At 52.8% G+C, this 14,020-nt stretch overlaps 1 protein-coding gene across 2 annotated transcripts; it reads left to right on the top strand.

The window, feature by feature from the left end:
- Window positions 1–300: 300 nt before the first annotated feature.
- PLD3 (phospholipase D family member 3) lies at window positions 301–13,847 on the top strand (the record flags this gene model as incomplete). Of its 2 annotated transcripts, XM_080702082.1 has the most annotated exons (12): window positions 301–358; window positions 953–1,033; window positions 1,163–1,237; window positions 1,322–1,464; window positions 1,965–2,148; window positions 4,649–4,769; window positions 4,845–4,972; window positions 6,366–6,566; window positions 9,050–9,189; window positions 12,923–13,088; window positions 13,457–13,556; window positions 13,660–13,847. In XM_080702082.1, 11 exons carry the CDS (start codon window positions 1,007–1,009, stop codon window positions 13,845–13,847), a joined length of 1,473 nt encoding a protein of 490 aa, XP_080558208.1. The 2 variants fall into 2 exon arrangements, with proteins under 2 accessions (XP_080558208.1, XP_080558207.1); XM_080702081.1 differs by lacking the exons at window positions 301–358; window positions 953–1,033; window positions 1,322–1,464 and having other exon boundaries at window positions 1,206–1,237.
- Between the last annotated feature and the right edge of the window lie 173 nt (window positions 13,848–14,020).

Raw genomic sequence — 14,020 nt, 5'->3', positions numbered from 1 at the left:
TATTTGTCTTTGAATAGGTAATGCATGCCCATGGTACAAAAATTCACAAGGTGTGTAGACCAGAAAAGATGTGGAGTTCCTTTTTTATCTGTGAGCCTCCTTGCCCCTAATCGGGGACCTGGGGTGAAATGTGACAAAGCCCATCCCCCAGCCCTGTACTCCCCGAACCCCGCCAGGTGGGCGGATGATATTTAGGGGAGCCGACCCCCCTTCTGCAGTGAGCTGGGGCTGACAGGCACACTGCGCAGACTCCCCGCTGCAGTGGGCGGGGCCCTGCAGGACCCGCCCTCCCGCCCCTGCTCAGCCTGTTGGGGCAGAAGCTGGGGCCTCGCGGAGGTAGCAGCAACCGCCTGCCGGAGTGAGGCCGAGGTCTTCTGGGGAAGGGTGTCTGGGTGGGGGATGGGGCGAGGGGGGATGGGCGAGGGGGAGCGGGGAGGCCCGGGTGGCCCTGGGCTCCGAGCCTTGAGGCCGCGCATCTGGTGTGCACCTGAGGGTGAGAGTGAGGGCAGAGGAGCCACCTGGAAATTGCCCCCAATAGTCCCAGAGCATAGGAAAAAAAAAAAAAAAAACAGGCCCAGAGAGTCGCGGCTCCGTTCACCCCGCGCGAGCTGTCTTGTGGGGAATGTGTGGATAGCCCGGTGGAGAGCCACAGGAAGGTGCTAATGGGGAACAGCGTGGGTGCTAATGAGGGCCTGGGGTGAGCGCTGAGGGGGCGGGGTGCTGGCCAGTGATGTGAAGGAAGCAGAGGGCTGGAGCTTAAGGGATTTCGAAATCCTTGCTGACCAGCAACCAGCTTCCTCCTTTGGGGTGCAGGCACAGTGCCAAGGCCCCCCGTGATCAGGGGCATGAGGAATCGGTGGGTCCCATAGCCCAAGACTACTCTGCTTTCTGTGCTGTCCCTCCCGAGCCCAGAACACCCCACACAGTGCCTGCTTTTGTTCCCCCAGTTCAGCGACCCTGACACACCCACTCTCCGGCTCTGCACATCCCCCAGCCACCAGGCAAGATGAAGCCTAAACTGATGTACCAAGAGGTAGGTGGATGGGCCACGCCAAGGAAGGACAGATGAGAGAGGGAGGGAGGGAGGGGCTGGGCACAGGGGAGGGCAGGAGACCCGGGGAGCCCCCCAGTGGCCCCTAACATCCCTTTCCCCATCTCCCAGCTGAAGGTGCCTGTGGAGGAGCCAGCCAGTGAGCTCCCTGTGAATGAGATTGAGGCATGGAAGGCTGCAGAGAAGGTAGGAGCCCTCCACCACCCTTCCTCTATCTCAGGGCCCTTGGCTGCCCCCCTTGGGCAAGCTGACCACCCCCTCCTCCCACAGAAAGCCCGCTGGGTTCTGCTGGTCCTCATCCTGGCGGTGGTGGGCTTCGGCGCCCTGATGACTCAGCTCTTTCTTTGGGAATATGGGGACTTGCATCTCTTTGGACCCAACCAGCGCCCGGCCCCCTGCTATGACCCCTGCGAGTAAGTGGAAGGGGAGCTGGACGATGGGGGACTGCTGAGCCAGGGACACTTAAACACACAAGGGGCTGGGGGCACTCAGCCACACCCTGTAGGGTGGCCCAAGAAGAAGGTTGCAGGCACTCAAGTGCATGCCCACCCCCATTCTCACCCCCCCCATATTGTTGCCATGGCAGCCATAGCGTCATCTCCTGTGCAGGTCTCTGAACAAATAGATGCAGGCATGGTATCTTCCGTCCATCTGCATCTGTGGGCTGACACACGCGCATCCACACACGACCTTCCTACCATGCTCTGGACAGGTTCATGCGTGTGCATACACACATACACACACACACACACACACACACACACACACACACACAGAATCCAGAGCAGAGGCTGCCACACAAACATGCCCAGCCTCCAGCCTTCCATCCACGTTCATGGACAGGCAGGTGAGCACTCACGTCCCAGCCGGTCCTCTCCAGCCTCCTGTGGCTGATACTGCCCCCTGTCCCCAGAGCAGTACTGGTGGAGAGCATTCCTGAGGGCCTGGACTTCCCCAATGCCACTGTGAGCAACCCCTCCACCAGCCAGGCCTGGCTGGGCCTGCTCGCCGGTGCTCACAGCAGTCTGGACATCGCCTCTTTCTACTGGACCCTCACCAACAATGACACCCACACGCAGGAGCCCTCTGCCCAGCAGGTACCTGGCAGCCTGGGCCCTGGAGGGTAATGGAGGGGCTGGTGGCGATGGGGTGGGGGAGGAGTCAGGGGGCTTCCCCTGCAGCCCTGGAGCTGGGGACAGGCAGGTGGGCATGTCTCATGTAGCAGATGGTCACACGTGTTTGGAAGCAGCTGTCTTCATACCCTCAGGACCAAGGGCGTTTGTCATGATCACCTGGAAGCCTCTGAATGTCAGGGCACGGGTTTGGTTACTAGAGAGGGATTAGACTGGCAGATAGATGTGCTTGCCCACAAGCTGCCCTGACCCCGTCACACAAAGAGATGGAAGGGAGGAGTGTGTAACCATCCAGCCTTGAGCCAGGCTGCCACTTCCCAGCTGTGCGACCTTGTGTAGGTCGCTGTCCTCTCAGGCCTTAGTTTCCTTATTTGAAGTGGGGCCAACATATGGCACTTACCCTGCAAATTTTAGCATGGTGCCTGGGCTGTACTCCCAGACCTATTTTATACTTTATTTGGAAACAGGGTCTCACTAAGTTGCTGACAGTCTCACTTAGTAGCTGAGGCTGGCTTCGAACCTGTGCAATCCTCCTGTCTCAGCCTCCCGAGAGCTGGGATTACAAGCGTGAGCCACCACGCCCAACACAAGATGTCCTTCTTGTGGTTTACAGGTGTGTGTGTGTGTGTGTGTGTGTGTGTGTGTGTGTGTGTGTGGCTGGGGATTGAACCCAGGGGCATGCTCCCTCCAAGCTACTTCCTCGGCCTTATTTGTTTTATATTTGAAACAGGGTCTCACTAAGTTGCTGAGATTTGTTTTGAACCGGTGGTCTTCCTGTCTCAACCTCCCAAATACTAGGATTACAGACATGCACCACCTGCTCAGCCTGCAGAAGACTAACTTAAAATACAAACATTTCATAATTTGAAAAGGAACACAGTTGGGCATAGGGGTATACACGTGTAATCCCAGCATTTGGGAGGCTGGGACAGGAGGATCGCAGTTCCCAGACAGCCTCAGCTACTTAGTGAAACCCTTTGCAACTTAGTGAGACCCTGTTTCAAAATAAAGAATAAGCCGGGCGTGGTGACGCACGCTTGTAATCCCCGCGCTTGGGAGGCGGAGACAGGAGGATCGCGCAGGTTCGAAGCCAGCCACGCGCGCTGGCTTAGGAGACCCTGTTTCTAAATAAAAATATAAAAATAGGTCTGGGAGTGTAGCCCAGAGGTAGAAGGGCTTCCAGGAACCCCAGTACCACCAAAAAATAAATAAATAAATAAATAAAAATAAAGAATAAAAAATAGGGCTAGGGGTGCAGCTTGGAGGTACAATGCCCCTGGGTTCCATCCCCAGTACTGCAAAAAAAAAAAAAAAAAAAAAAAAAAAACAGAAAAAAAGAAAAAGAAAAGAAAGAAAGGAAATGCCTAGGTAAATAATTCTGCCATTAAAAAATAGGATGAAGTGGGGTGTGGTGGCACATCCTTGTAATCCCAGCATTCGGGAGGCTGAGACTGGAGGATCGCGGTTTGTGGACAGCCTCAGCTACTTAAGTGAGGCCCTCCGCAACTTAGACCCTGTTTCAAAAAAAAAAGAAAGAAAGAAAGAAAGAAAAAATAGGGCAGAGGGTGAGAAAGAAAGAAAGAAAAAATAGGGCAGAGGGTGTAGCTCAGAGGTTGAATGGCCCTAGGTTCCATCCCCAGACACACACACACACACACACCCTAAAACCACATGAACTCACATCACTTGCAGGTTCCCACAGAAGGGATAAAAATGCCAGCATAGGGAGGAGCCGCCGGGGTTCCAGTCTCCTTACACCATGAGCTCTCCAACCCTAGTTTTCTTATGTGCACCATGGGGCCTGTATCAGCCCTGCCTCGTAGGGTTGAGACTTCAGTGCGTTCAGGTGTGAAGGGGCCTAGCACAGGACCTGGCACACAGTAGGTACCAGGGAATTATTGGCTCTTAACAGTTATTGGTGTTGTGACTCACTCCATACCTTCCTGGGCTCCAAGGGTTACCTGGAGGCCTCTGCATTGACAGTCAGTCTCTGGAGGGGCAGAAGGGGCGGAATCCTGAAAGGGCAACCAATCCTGAGAACAACCAATTATTCCACAGGTTAAAGTTTAAAACAGATAAAGAGCCAGGTGTGGTGGCGCATGCCTGTAATCCCAGTACTTGGGAGGCTAAAACAGGAGGATCGCAGGTTCGAAGCCAGCCTTAGCAACTTAGCAAGACTCTCATTAACATAGTGAGACCCTGTTTCAAAATATAAAGGGCTTAGGGTGCAGCTTGGAGGTAGGATACCCCTGGGTTCAATCTCCACTGCCAAAACAAAACTAGATAAAAGGTTTTAGCAACTTAATTTGTAAAACCTTTAATCTATAAAGAAGTAGTGTAAACCCTGTTTGTTCTTAATCATGTCACAAAGCCAAGTCTCAAAACCCCCCTTTGAGGTGCCTGGGGCGGGGGGGGGTTGGGGCCTGGCTGGTCCAGCCCCTCCAAAGTCCTTTCCTCCCTTTAGGGTGAGGAGGTCCTCCAGCAGCTGCAGAGCCTGGCTCCCCGAGGTGTGCAGGTGCGCATCGCCATGAGCAAGCCCAGTGGGCCGCAGCCACAGGCAGACCTGCAGGGCCTGCTGCAGAGCGGTGAGTTGGGGTGGCAGGGGTGGAGCCTTGGGGCTGCCCAAGTTGGCCTCTCACCGCTGCCTCTGTCGGTCACAGGTGCCCAGGTCCGCATGGTGGACATGCAGAAGCTGACCCATGGAGTCCTGCACACCAAGTTCTGGGTCGTGGACCAGACCCATTTCTACCTGGGCAGTGCCAACATGGACTGGCGCTCGCTGACCCAGGTCTGCCTGCCCCTGCCCGCCATCCCTCCAGGCCACTCCCTGCTTCACAGAGCATTCGGCCACCAGCTGCACTCCTCGACCTGTTCTCTGCAGTAGTTTCCTTCCTGCCTGCTACCAGGACTCCCTACACATCCCCAAGCCAGTCCTCTGTTGCCTTCCCACATTCATGGGAGCCTGGGGTTCCCTCTGATCCCTGACAGCAGCTGCCCTGTCCATCCGTCTGGCCCTCAACATACGTTCCCTGCCTCCCTGTTCTAAACCCAGCTCTGTCCTGAGTGACGCTGGGAATGTGGTAGTAACAGGTGGGCTTCCCTGGAGCGCCTAGTTCATTGTGCAGCCTGGCCTTTCAGCAGGCTGTGGCAGCCCAGAGAGTCAGGGCTGGGACAGGGGGAAGATAGTGGGCTGTGGAAGTCCAAAGGAGACATACCAACTGGGCGTGGTGGCACACACATGTAATCCCAGTACTTGGGAGGCTGAGACAGGAGGATCACAGGTTTGAGGACAGTCTCAGCAATGTAGTAGACTCTCATCAACCTAGTGAGTCCCTGTTTCAAAACAAAAATAAAATATGGCTAGGGGTGTAAGACACCTGAAGGCTCCACCGGAATTAGCACCAGATAGGGAGGGCCGGGCCTGGTGATGCACCCCTGTAATGACAGTACTTGGGAGGCTGAGAAAGGAGGATAGCAGGGTCAAGGCCAGTCTCAGCAAAATAGTAAGATCCTGTTTCACAATAAAAAGTGAAATAGAACCAGGGGTATAATTTAGAGATTGAATGCCCCTGAATCCGCAGTACCAAAAAATTTAAAAAGATGGGGAAGAGGGAACAGCTGAGCACTAATGTGAAGGTAAGAGAGGACAGGACATTGACTCATTGATTCATTTCAACAGATACTTTCCCAAACCCCTAGTCTCACCTGTTCTTCAGAGAGATGCTGAGATACAGCTGTGGCTGAGACATCCCCGGTGCCTGTCCCCCCGCCCAATGGGTAGATGGGTTTGTCACCAGAGAGAATGATAAGGGAAGCCCAAGGGTGCTATGAGAGCCTGGGAGGATTCCTGCCACCGTGCAGAAGGGAGGATGCCCGGAGGAGGAAACGCATCGGCTTAGACCTAACAATGAACAGGAGCCAGCTTGGTGCAGGGTAGAAGCTACAGGGTACGCAAAGGTTCAAGAAACCTAAAGATTTGGAGTAATGATTTCCTCGAAACCCGAGTCCAGCTCATGCCCATGAACGTAAGCTTCAGCTCTAGGACATTAGGTATGTAGGGCAGGGGTGGAAGACAGACAGAGGGGCAGGAAGGAAGTAGACCAAGGGGTAGAGAGAGGGACTGGGGTCCTTGCCATTGGCTTCCTGGCTGCAAGCCTCACCTCAGAACTGTGGTCCCACAGGTCAAGGAGCTGGGTGTGGTCATGTACAACTGCAGCTGCCTGGCCCGAGACCTGACCAAGATCTTTGAGGCCTACTGGTTCCTGGGCCAAGCAGGCAGCTCCATCCCGTCAACCTGGCCCCGGCCCTATGACACCCGCTACAATCAAGAGACACCAATGGAGATCTGCCTCAATGGCACCCCGGCTCTGGCCTACCTGGCGGTGAGTCTGGGGAAGGCAGGGCCTGTCAGTCCGGGTTGTATGCTTCACCCACGGCTTCCATCCAGCCCTGCAGGGCAGTTGCTGGGGAGGGGCATTTGATCACCAGCCCTCACTCCGCTACCTCTTGCTTGGTCAGCGGCCTAGGCTGTCTCAACCTCCCTAGGCCTCGATTTTACCCAGAAAAAAAATGGATATCCTAATAGTCCCACTATCTGGTTGAAGTACAGCCAGGGTCACATATTGGCATTTTCCAGAATAACCACTACGATTCTTTCCATTCAATTAAAATGAAACAGCTAGAGCCGGGTGTGGTGGCGCACACTTGTCATCCCACGCTTGGGAGGCTGAGACAGGAGGATCACACAGGTTTGAAGCCAGCCTCAGCTACTTAGTGAGGCTCTCAGCAACTTAGTGAGACCCTGTTTCCAAATAAAGTATAAAATAGGACTGGTAGTATAGCCCAGAGATAGAAAAGCCCCTGGGTTCCACCTCCAGTACCACCAAAAAAAAAAAAAAAAAATATTAAACAGCTAGGCATGGTGGCACAGGCCACTGGTCACTTGGGAGACTGAGATAAGAGGATCACTGATAAGAGGGTTGAGGACAGTCTCAACAAGTAGTGAAACTCATTAACCTAGTGAGATCCTGTTTCAAAGTAAAAGTAAAATATGGCTGGGGATAGATCTCAGAGGTTAAATGCCTCTGGGTTTAATCCTCAGTACCACAAAAATTAAAATTAAAAATGGTAGAAGCTGGGTACAGTGGCACATGCCTATAATCCTAGTACTTGAAAAGCTGAGACAGGAGAACACTGTATGTTTGAAGCCAGCTTCAGCAACTTAGAGACATCCTGTTTCAAAATAAAGGGCTAGGTTTAGCTGAAGATAGAATGCTCGTGGGTTTAATCACCAATATCAAAAGATAAAGAAGGGCTAGGCATGGTGGCGTACACTTGCTCCCAAATCCCAGCATTTGGGAAGCTGAGAAGGAGGATCGTGTTTGCAGACAGCTTCAGCTACTTAAGCCCTTTGCAACTCAGTGAGACCCTTTTTCAAAATAAAAAATAAAAGGCTGAGTGTAGCTTGGAGGTAGAATGCCTCTGGGTTCCATTCCCCAGTACTGAAAGAAAAAAAAAGAAAAAGAAAGGAAAGAAAAATAAGGAAGGTGTGGAGCCGGGCATGGTGGTTCATGCCTGTAATCTCAGTTCTTGGGAGACTGAGACAGGAGGATTGCAGGTTTGAGGTCAGTGCATAGTAACGTAGAACTTGTTTCAAATAAAAAGTAAAACAGGGCTGGGGGTATATAGCTCAGTGGTAGAGCAGCCAGGGGATCAGTTCCAGCAACACACACACACACACACACACACACACACACACACACACACACACACAGCTCATATAGCGTGAATGACTCAGATCCTGTCGCACCAGCCACACTAAAGGCCGAGTAGCCACAGGGGGAGAGTGGTGGCCACATTTCTGTCACTGCAAAGGCTGTCTCCAGGAGCTGACTCTCTGGCAGACGCTGAGTGCTTGAGGTAAGGTACTGCTCTTTGTAGCTGTTGCCATTAGACTGGTGTTGGGCCACCGACTCCCACACTGTCACCTGGCCAGGCCTGGAATAGATGCCCCTAAGCCACGGTGCAGGGAAGCATGGCTCTGTGGGGTCCCACAGGGGCCACCGGCTTCCCCCCGACCATGTCCCCTTTCAGAGCCTCAGTTTCCTCATCTGTCCTGAGGATTGAAGGGGCTGGGGCGGGGCCTGGTGGAACACTGGACACCTGTGAGTGAGGCGGGGAGGAATGTGAGCCGAGCAGAGGCCCTCGAACCTGAGTGTGCCTCGTGATCAGCTGGAGGGCTTTTTAGAACCCAGATTCCTGGGCTCTGCCCCAGCATTCTGCTTGGGGTACTGTGTACAATGGGACACAAGAATTTGGCATTTCTCACAAGCTCCAGCTGGTGCTGTTATTACTAGATCAGAGTACTGCTGGGTTAGAGCGTAAATTCTTTTCTTGTTTTGGTGGTACTGGGAGTGGAACCCAAGGGCTTTTCTACCTCCGGGCTACACTCCCAGACCCATTTTATATTTTATTTGGAAACAGGGTCTCACTAAGTTGCTGAGAGCCTCACTAAGTAGCTGAGGCTGGCTTCGAACCCGTGCGATCCTCCTGTCTCAGCCTCCCAAGTGCAGGGATTACAAGTGTGCGCCACCACGCCCGGCTAGAGTGTAAATTCTATAGCCTTACAGCCTAGGTTCAAGTCCTAGCTCCATCTGTCAGCTCTGTGGCCTGGAGCAAGTTGCTTACCCTCCCTGCGCCTGTTTCCTCGCCTGCAATGGACATGGGGATTGTCCCTCCCCTGTATGAAGGCTGAGGGTTGAGCAGGATCCACAGGACCTGGCTCACGGTGAGCTGTCCATTCGTGGGGTCCACTGTGAAGGTGCCCCTGGCAGGGCGTTTGGCTTGACTCTCCCCTCACCCCCAGAGTGCACCCCCATCTCTGTGTCCGAGCGGCCGCACCCCAGACCTGAAGGCTCTGCTCAATGTGGTGGACAACGCCCGGAGCTTCATCTACATCGCCGTCATGAACTACCTGCCCGTCATGGAATTCTCCCACCCGCGCAGGTACTGCTGGGTGCACGGATAGGGTCTGTGCCAGGGAGCCCCTGCAAGGTAACAGGGTGCAGGGCCTCCAAGAGAGGCTGTGAGGCCGGAGCAAGGGGACAGGAAGGAAAAGCAACCGGGAGAGGGCTGGGTGCCTGAGGAAGGAGCCTGAGGGATCGCCAGGGAGGGGACGAGGTTGGGGAAACAAAGCAGATGAAAATACTGGTACTAGGGAGGGAGGAATGAGGACCTGACCATGCATGACTGGGATGTGGGTTTGGGGAGGTGGAGAACACGGGCCGAAATGGGATGAGGGGCCAGGCGTGGTGGCGCACGCCTGTAATCCCAGTACTTGGGAGGCTGAGACAGGAGGATCACCAGTTTGAAGCCAGCCTCAGCAATTTAAAGAGGTCATCAGCCACTAAGTGAGACCCTGTTTCAAAATAAAAAAATAAAGCCAAGTGTGGTGGCGCACGCTTGTAATCCCAGAGTTTGGGAGGCTGAGGCAGGAGGATCTCACAGGTTCGAAGCCAGCCTCAGCTACTTAGTGAGGCTCTCAGCAACTTAGTGAGACCCTGTTTCTAATAAAATATAAAAATATAAATAAAAAGTCCCTGAACCGGGCGTGGTGGCGCATGCTTGTAATCCCTGCGCTTGGGAGGCTGAGACAGGAAGATCACACAGGTTCAAGGCCAGCCTCAGCTACTTAGTGAGGCTCTCAGCAACTTGGTGAGACCCTGTTTCCAAATAAAATATAAAATAGGTCTGGGAGTATAGCCCAGAGGTAGAAAGCCTCTGGGTTCCATCCCCAGTACCACAAATAAACAAACAAACAAACAAACAAACAAATAATAAAATAGGGCTGGGTGTATAGCACAAAGGTAGAATGCCCTTGGGTTCAATCCCCAGCACCATATACACAAAAATAAATAAAGGGATGAGGGGCTTAGTAGAGGGTGATTAAAAGAACTAGGGATAGGCTGGGCATGGAGGCACATGCCTGTAACTAAAATGGGGAGAGCTGGATGTGGTGGCACATACTTGTAATCTCAGAATTTGGGAGGCTAAGATAGGAAGATCACAGGTTTGCAGCGGCCAGCCTCAGCTACTTAATGAGGCCCTTTGCAACTCACTGAGACCCTGTATCAAAATAAAGCATAAAGCCGGGTGTGGTGGCACACGCTTGTAATCCCAGCATTCGGGAGGCTGAGACCGGAGGATCGCGGTTCACGGACAGCCTCAGCTACTTAGTGAAACCCTCTGCCTCAGTGAGACCCGGTTTCAAAATAAAGAATAAAATATAGGGCAGGGGGTGTAGCCTGGAGGTCGAATGCCCCTGGGTTCCATCCCCACACCTGCAATAAATAAATAAATAATAAATAAAGTATAAAGCTGGGCTTGGTGGCACATGCTTGTAATCCCCGCACTTGGAAGGCGGAGACAGGAGGATCGAAGCCAACCTCACTGGCTTAAGAGACCCTGTTTCCAAATAAAAAAAATATAAAATAGGTCTGGGAGTGTAGCCCGGAGGTAAAAGGGTTTCCAGGAACCCCAGTACCACGAAAGAAAGAAAAAGAAAGAAAGAAAGAAAGAAAGAAAGAAAGAAAGAAAGAAAGAAAGAAAGAAAGAAAGAGGGAAGAGAGAAAGAAAAGGAAGAGAGAAAGAAAGAAAGAAAAGGAAGAGAGAAAGAAAGAAAGAAAGAAAGAAAGAAAGAAAGAAAGAAAGAAAGAAAGAAAGAAAATTAGGGCTGGGGGTGTAGCTCAGAGGTAGAATGCCCCTGGGTTCCATCCCAACTACTGCAAAATAAAATAAAATGGGGATTGGAGGCTCTGGTTTAATTCCCAGTACCAAAGAGAGAGAGTAAGAGTGTGAGTACTAGAGATGGTCTGGGCGTTGTGGTGCACACCTGTATCCCAGTACTTGGGAGCTGAGACAGGAGGATTGCAAGTTTGAGGCCAGTCTCCACAACGTAGTAAAATAAGTAGCTGGGCATGGTGGTGCACACCTGCAATCCCAGCACTTGGGAGGCTGAGACAAGAGGATCTCAGGTTTAAGGACAGAAGTAGTGAGACTCTCATCAACCTAGCGAGACCCTGTGTCAAAAGAAAAATAAAACTGAGCTGGGGGTGTAGCTCAGAGATAGAATGCCCCTGGGTTCCATCCCCAGTAAGACAGAAAAAAGGAAGAAAGAGAGAAAAAAAGAAAAAAAGGAGGGAGGCTAGGAATGTAGCTTGGTAATAGAGCATTTGCCTGACATGTCCAAGACCCAGGATTCAATACACAGCACCACAAAAAAAAAAAAAAAAAAAGAGAGAGAGAAAGAAAGAAAAAAAGGGTTGGGAGCCGGGCGTGGTGACGCACACTTGTAATCCCAGCCTTCGGGAGGCTGAGACAGGAAGATCTCAGTTCACAGACAGCCTCAGCTACTTAGTGGGCCTTTGCAACTCAGTGAGACCCTGTTTAAAAATCAAGAATAAAGCCTGGTGTGGTGGCGCATGCTTGTAATCCCAACATTTGGGAAGCCAAGACAGGAGGATTGTGGAGGTTCAAAGCCAGCTTCAGCTATTTAGTGAGGCCCTTTGCGACTCAGTGAGGCCCTGTTTCAAAATAAAGAATAAGCCAGGCGTGGTGGTGCACGCTTGTAATCCTAGCTTTCGGGACGCTGAGACGGGAGGATCATGGTTCGCAGACAGCCTCAGCTACTTAGGCCCTCCGCAATTTAGTGAGACCCTGTTTCAGAAATAAAGAATAAAAATATGGTTGGGGGTGTAGCTCGGAAGTAGAATGCCCCTGGGTTCCATCCCAGTACCACAAAAACATAAAAACATAAATAAAATAAAGAATAAAAAATAGGGCTCCTTGCCGGGCGTGGTGGCGCACGCTTGTAATCCCCGCGCTTGGGAGGCTGAGACAGGAGGATCGCATGGGTTCAAAGCCAGCCTCAGCTACTCAGTGAGGCTTCCAGCAACTTAGTGAGACCCTGTTTCCAAATAAAATATAAAAAAGGTCTGGGAGTATAGCCCAGAGGTAGAAAGCCTCTGGGTTCCACCCCCAGTACCACCACCAAAAAAAAAAAAAAAAAAAAATAGGGCTCCTTGGTTCCATCTCCAGTATCGGGAAAAAAAAAAAAAAAAAAAAAAAAAAAAAAAAAAAAGCCGGGCTTGGTGGCACACACTTGTAATCCCTGCGCTTGGGAGGCTGAGACAGAGATTGTGCAGGTTTGAGTCAGCCTCAGCTACTTAGGCTCTCAGCAGTTTAGTGAGACCCTATTTCCAAATAAAATATAAAATAGGTCTGGGGGTGTAGCCCGGAGGTAGAAATCCCCTGGGTTCCATCCTAGTACCATAAAAACATAAATAAAATAAAGAATAAAAAATAGGGCCCCATGGTTCCATCTCCAGTATCACAAAAAAAAAGAAAGAAAGAAAGAAAGAAAGAAAGAAAGAAAAGTAAAGAAAAAGGCTGAGAATATAGCTCAGAGGTAGAGCATGCCAGGAGTCTAATTTCCACATTTAAAGGGGGGGGGGCTTTGAAGAAGATAGTACGGGTCAGGAGATAGGATGGGAGGACTAGGTTTATGGGAGCCGGAACAAGAGATGAGGGCCAGGGTCTGGGAGCCAATAATGGGGTACCCTTGAGATTTAGTGAACCTCAAGCCAATGTAGGGCCCAGGTTGGCTCCCTGGGGCTGAAAGCTAAGCCTGTGGCTAAAGCTGGCCCCTTCCTCCTACACCCCCTACTCGCCTCGCCCCCAGGTTCTGGCCGGCCATTGACGACAGCCTGCGCCGGGCCGCCTACGAGCGGGGCGTCAAGGTGCGCCTGCTCATCAGCTGCTGGGGACACTCGGAGCCATCCATGCGGTCCTTCCTGCTCTCTCTGGCTGCCCTGCGTGACAACCATACCCACTCCGACATCCAGGTGGTGAGTGCATGGCCCCTGTGCAGGGCGGCTCTGGGGCACCGCTGTCCTGGGGCCCACGTGTCGCCCAACACAGAGGACAGGAGTGAACTGTACTGCGATGGGGAAGCTGGCGGTAGGGCTGGGATGGGAGGCTGCGAGAGGCATCTACTCTAGCGCCAGGGCTCAAGGAAGCCTTTCTGGAGAAAGAGACATCTGAAACCAGCCCTCAGGGACGAGTAGGAGCCATTCCAGGGGAATAGGGCTGCAGTTGGGGTGCAAGGTCCTCCCTGAGGATCCGCAGGCCTGGCTGCACACCCACCCTCCGACCCCGGGCTCCTCTGGCGCCTCCCTTGCACCTCACACTCCTTGCCATCCTCCCCTCCTGGCAGAAACTCTTTGTGGTCCCTGCGGATGAGGCCCAGGCCCGAATCCCGTATGCCCGTGTCAACCACAACAAATACATGGTGACCGAGCGTGCCACCTACATTGGTGAGTGCCCTGGGAACTACCAGTGACATGGTGGGAGAGAGGGTCGGCGCACGGGGCCTGCCCAGCCCTCATACCCTCACTCTCTCTGCCCTCACCACCCCAGGAACCTCCAACTGGTCCGGCAACTACTTCACAGAGACGGCAGGCACCTCACTTCTGGTGACACAGAATGGGCACGGTGGCCTGCGCAGCCAGCTGGAGGCCGTGTTCCTGAGGGACTGGGACTCCCCATACAGCCATGACCTCGACACCTCAGCGGACAGTGTCGGCAATGCCTGTCGCCTGCTCTAAAGCCCAGTCCAATGGACAGGCCAAGGCCTGCGAGGCCCCAGTGGACCCAGACCCTCTGGGGCCTGGTCCCCGTCCCATCCCCTGCTTCTGTCTGCCCCATTGTGACTCCGCAGACTCCCCTGTGCTCCCACCTCTACCTCCACCCACAGTGGCCTGACGCTCTGGCCCCGGGA

This window comes from Muscardinus avellanarius, assembly GCF_963383645.1.
Source record: "Muscardinus avellanarius genome assembly, chromosome: 10".
In the NCBI taxonomy this organism is placed as follows: domain Eukaryota; kingdom Metazoa; phylum Chordata; class Mammalia; order Rodentia; family Gliridae; genus Muscardinus; species Muscardinus avellanarius.
This window is presented reverse-complemented; position numbering and strand designations above follow the sequence as displayed.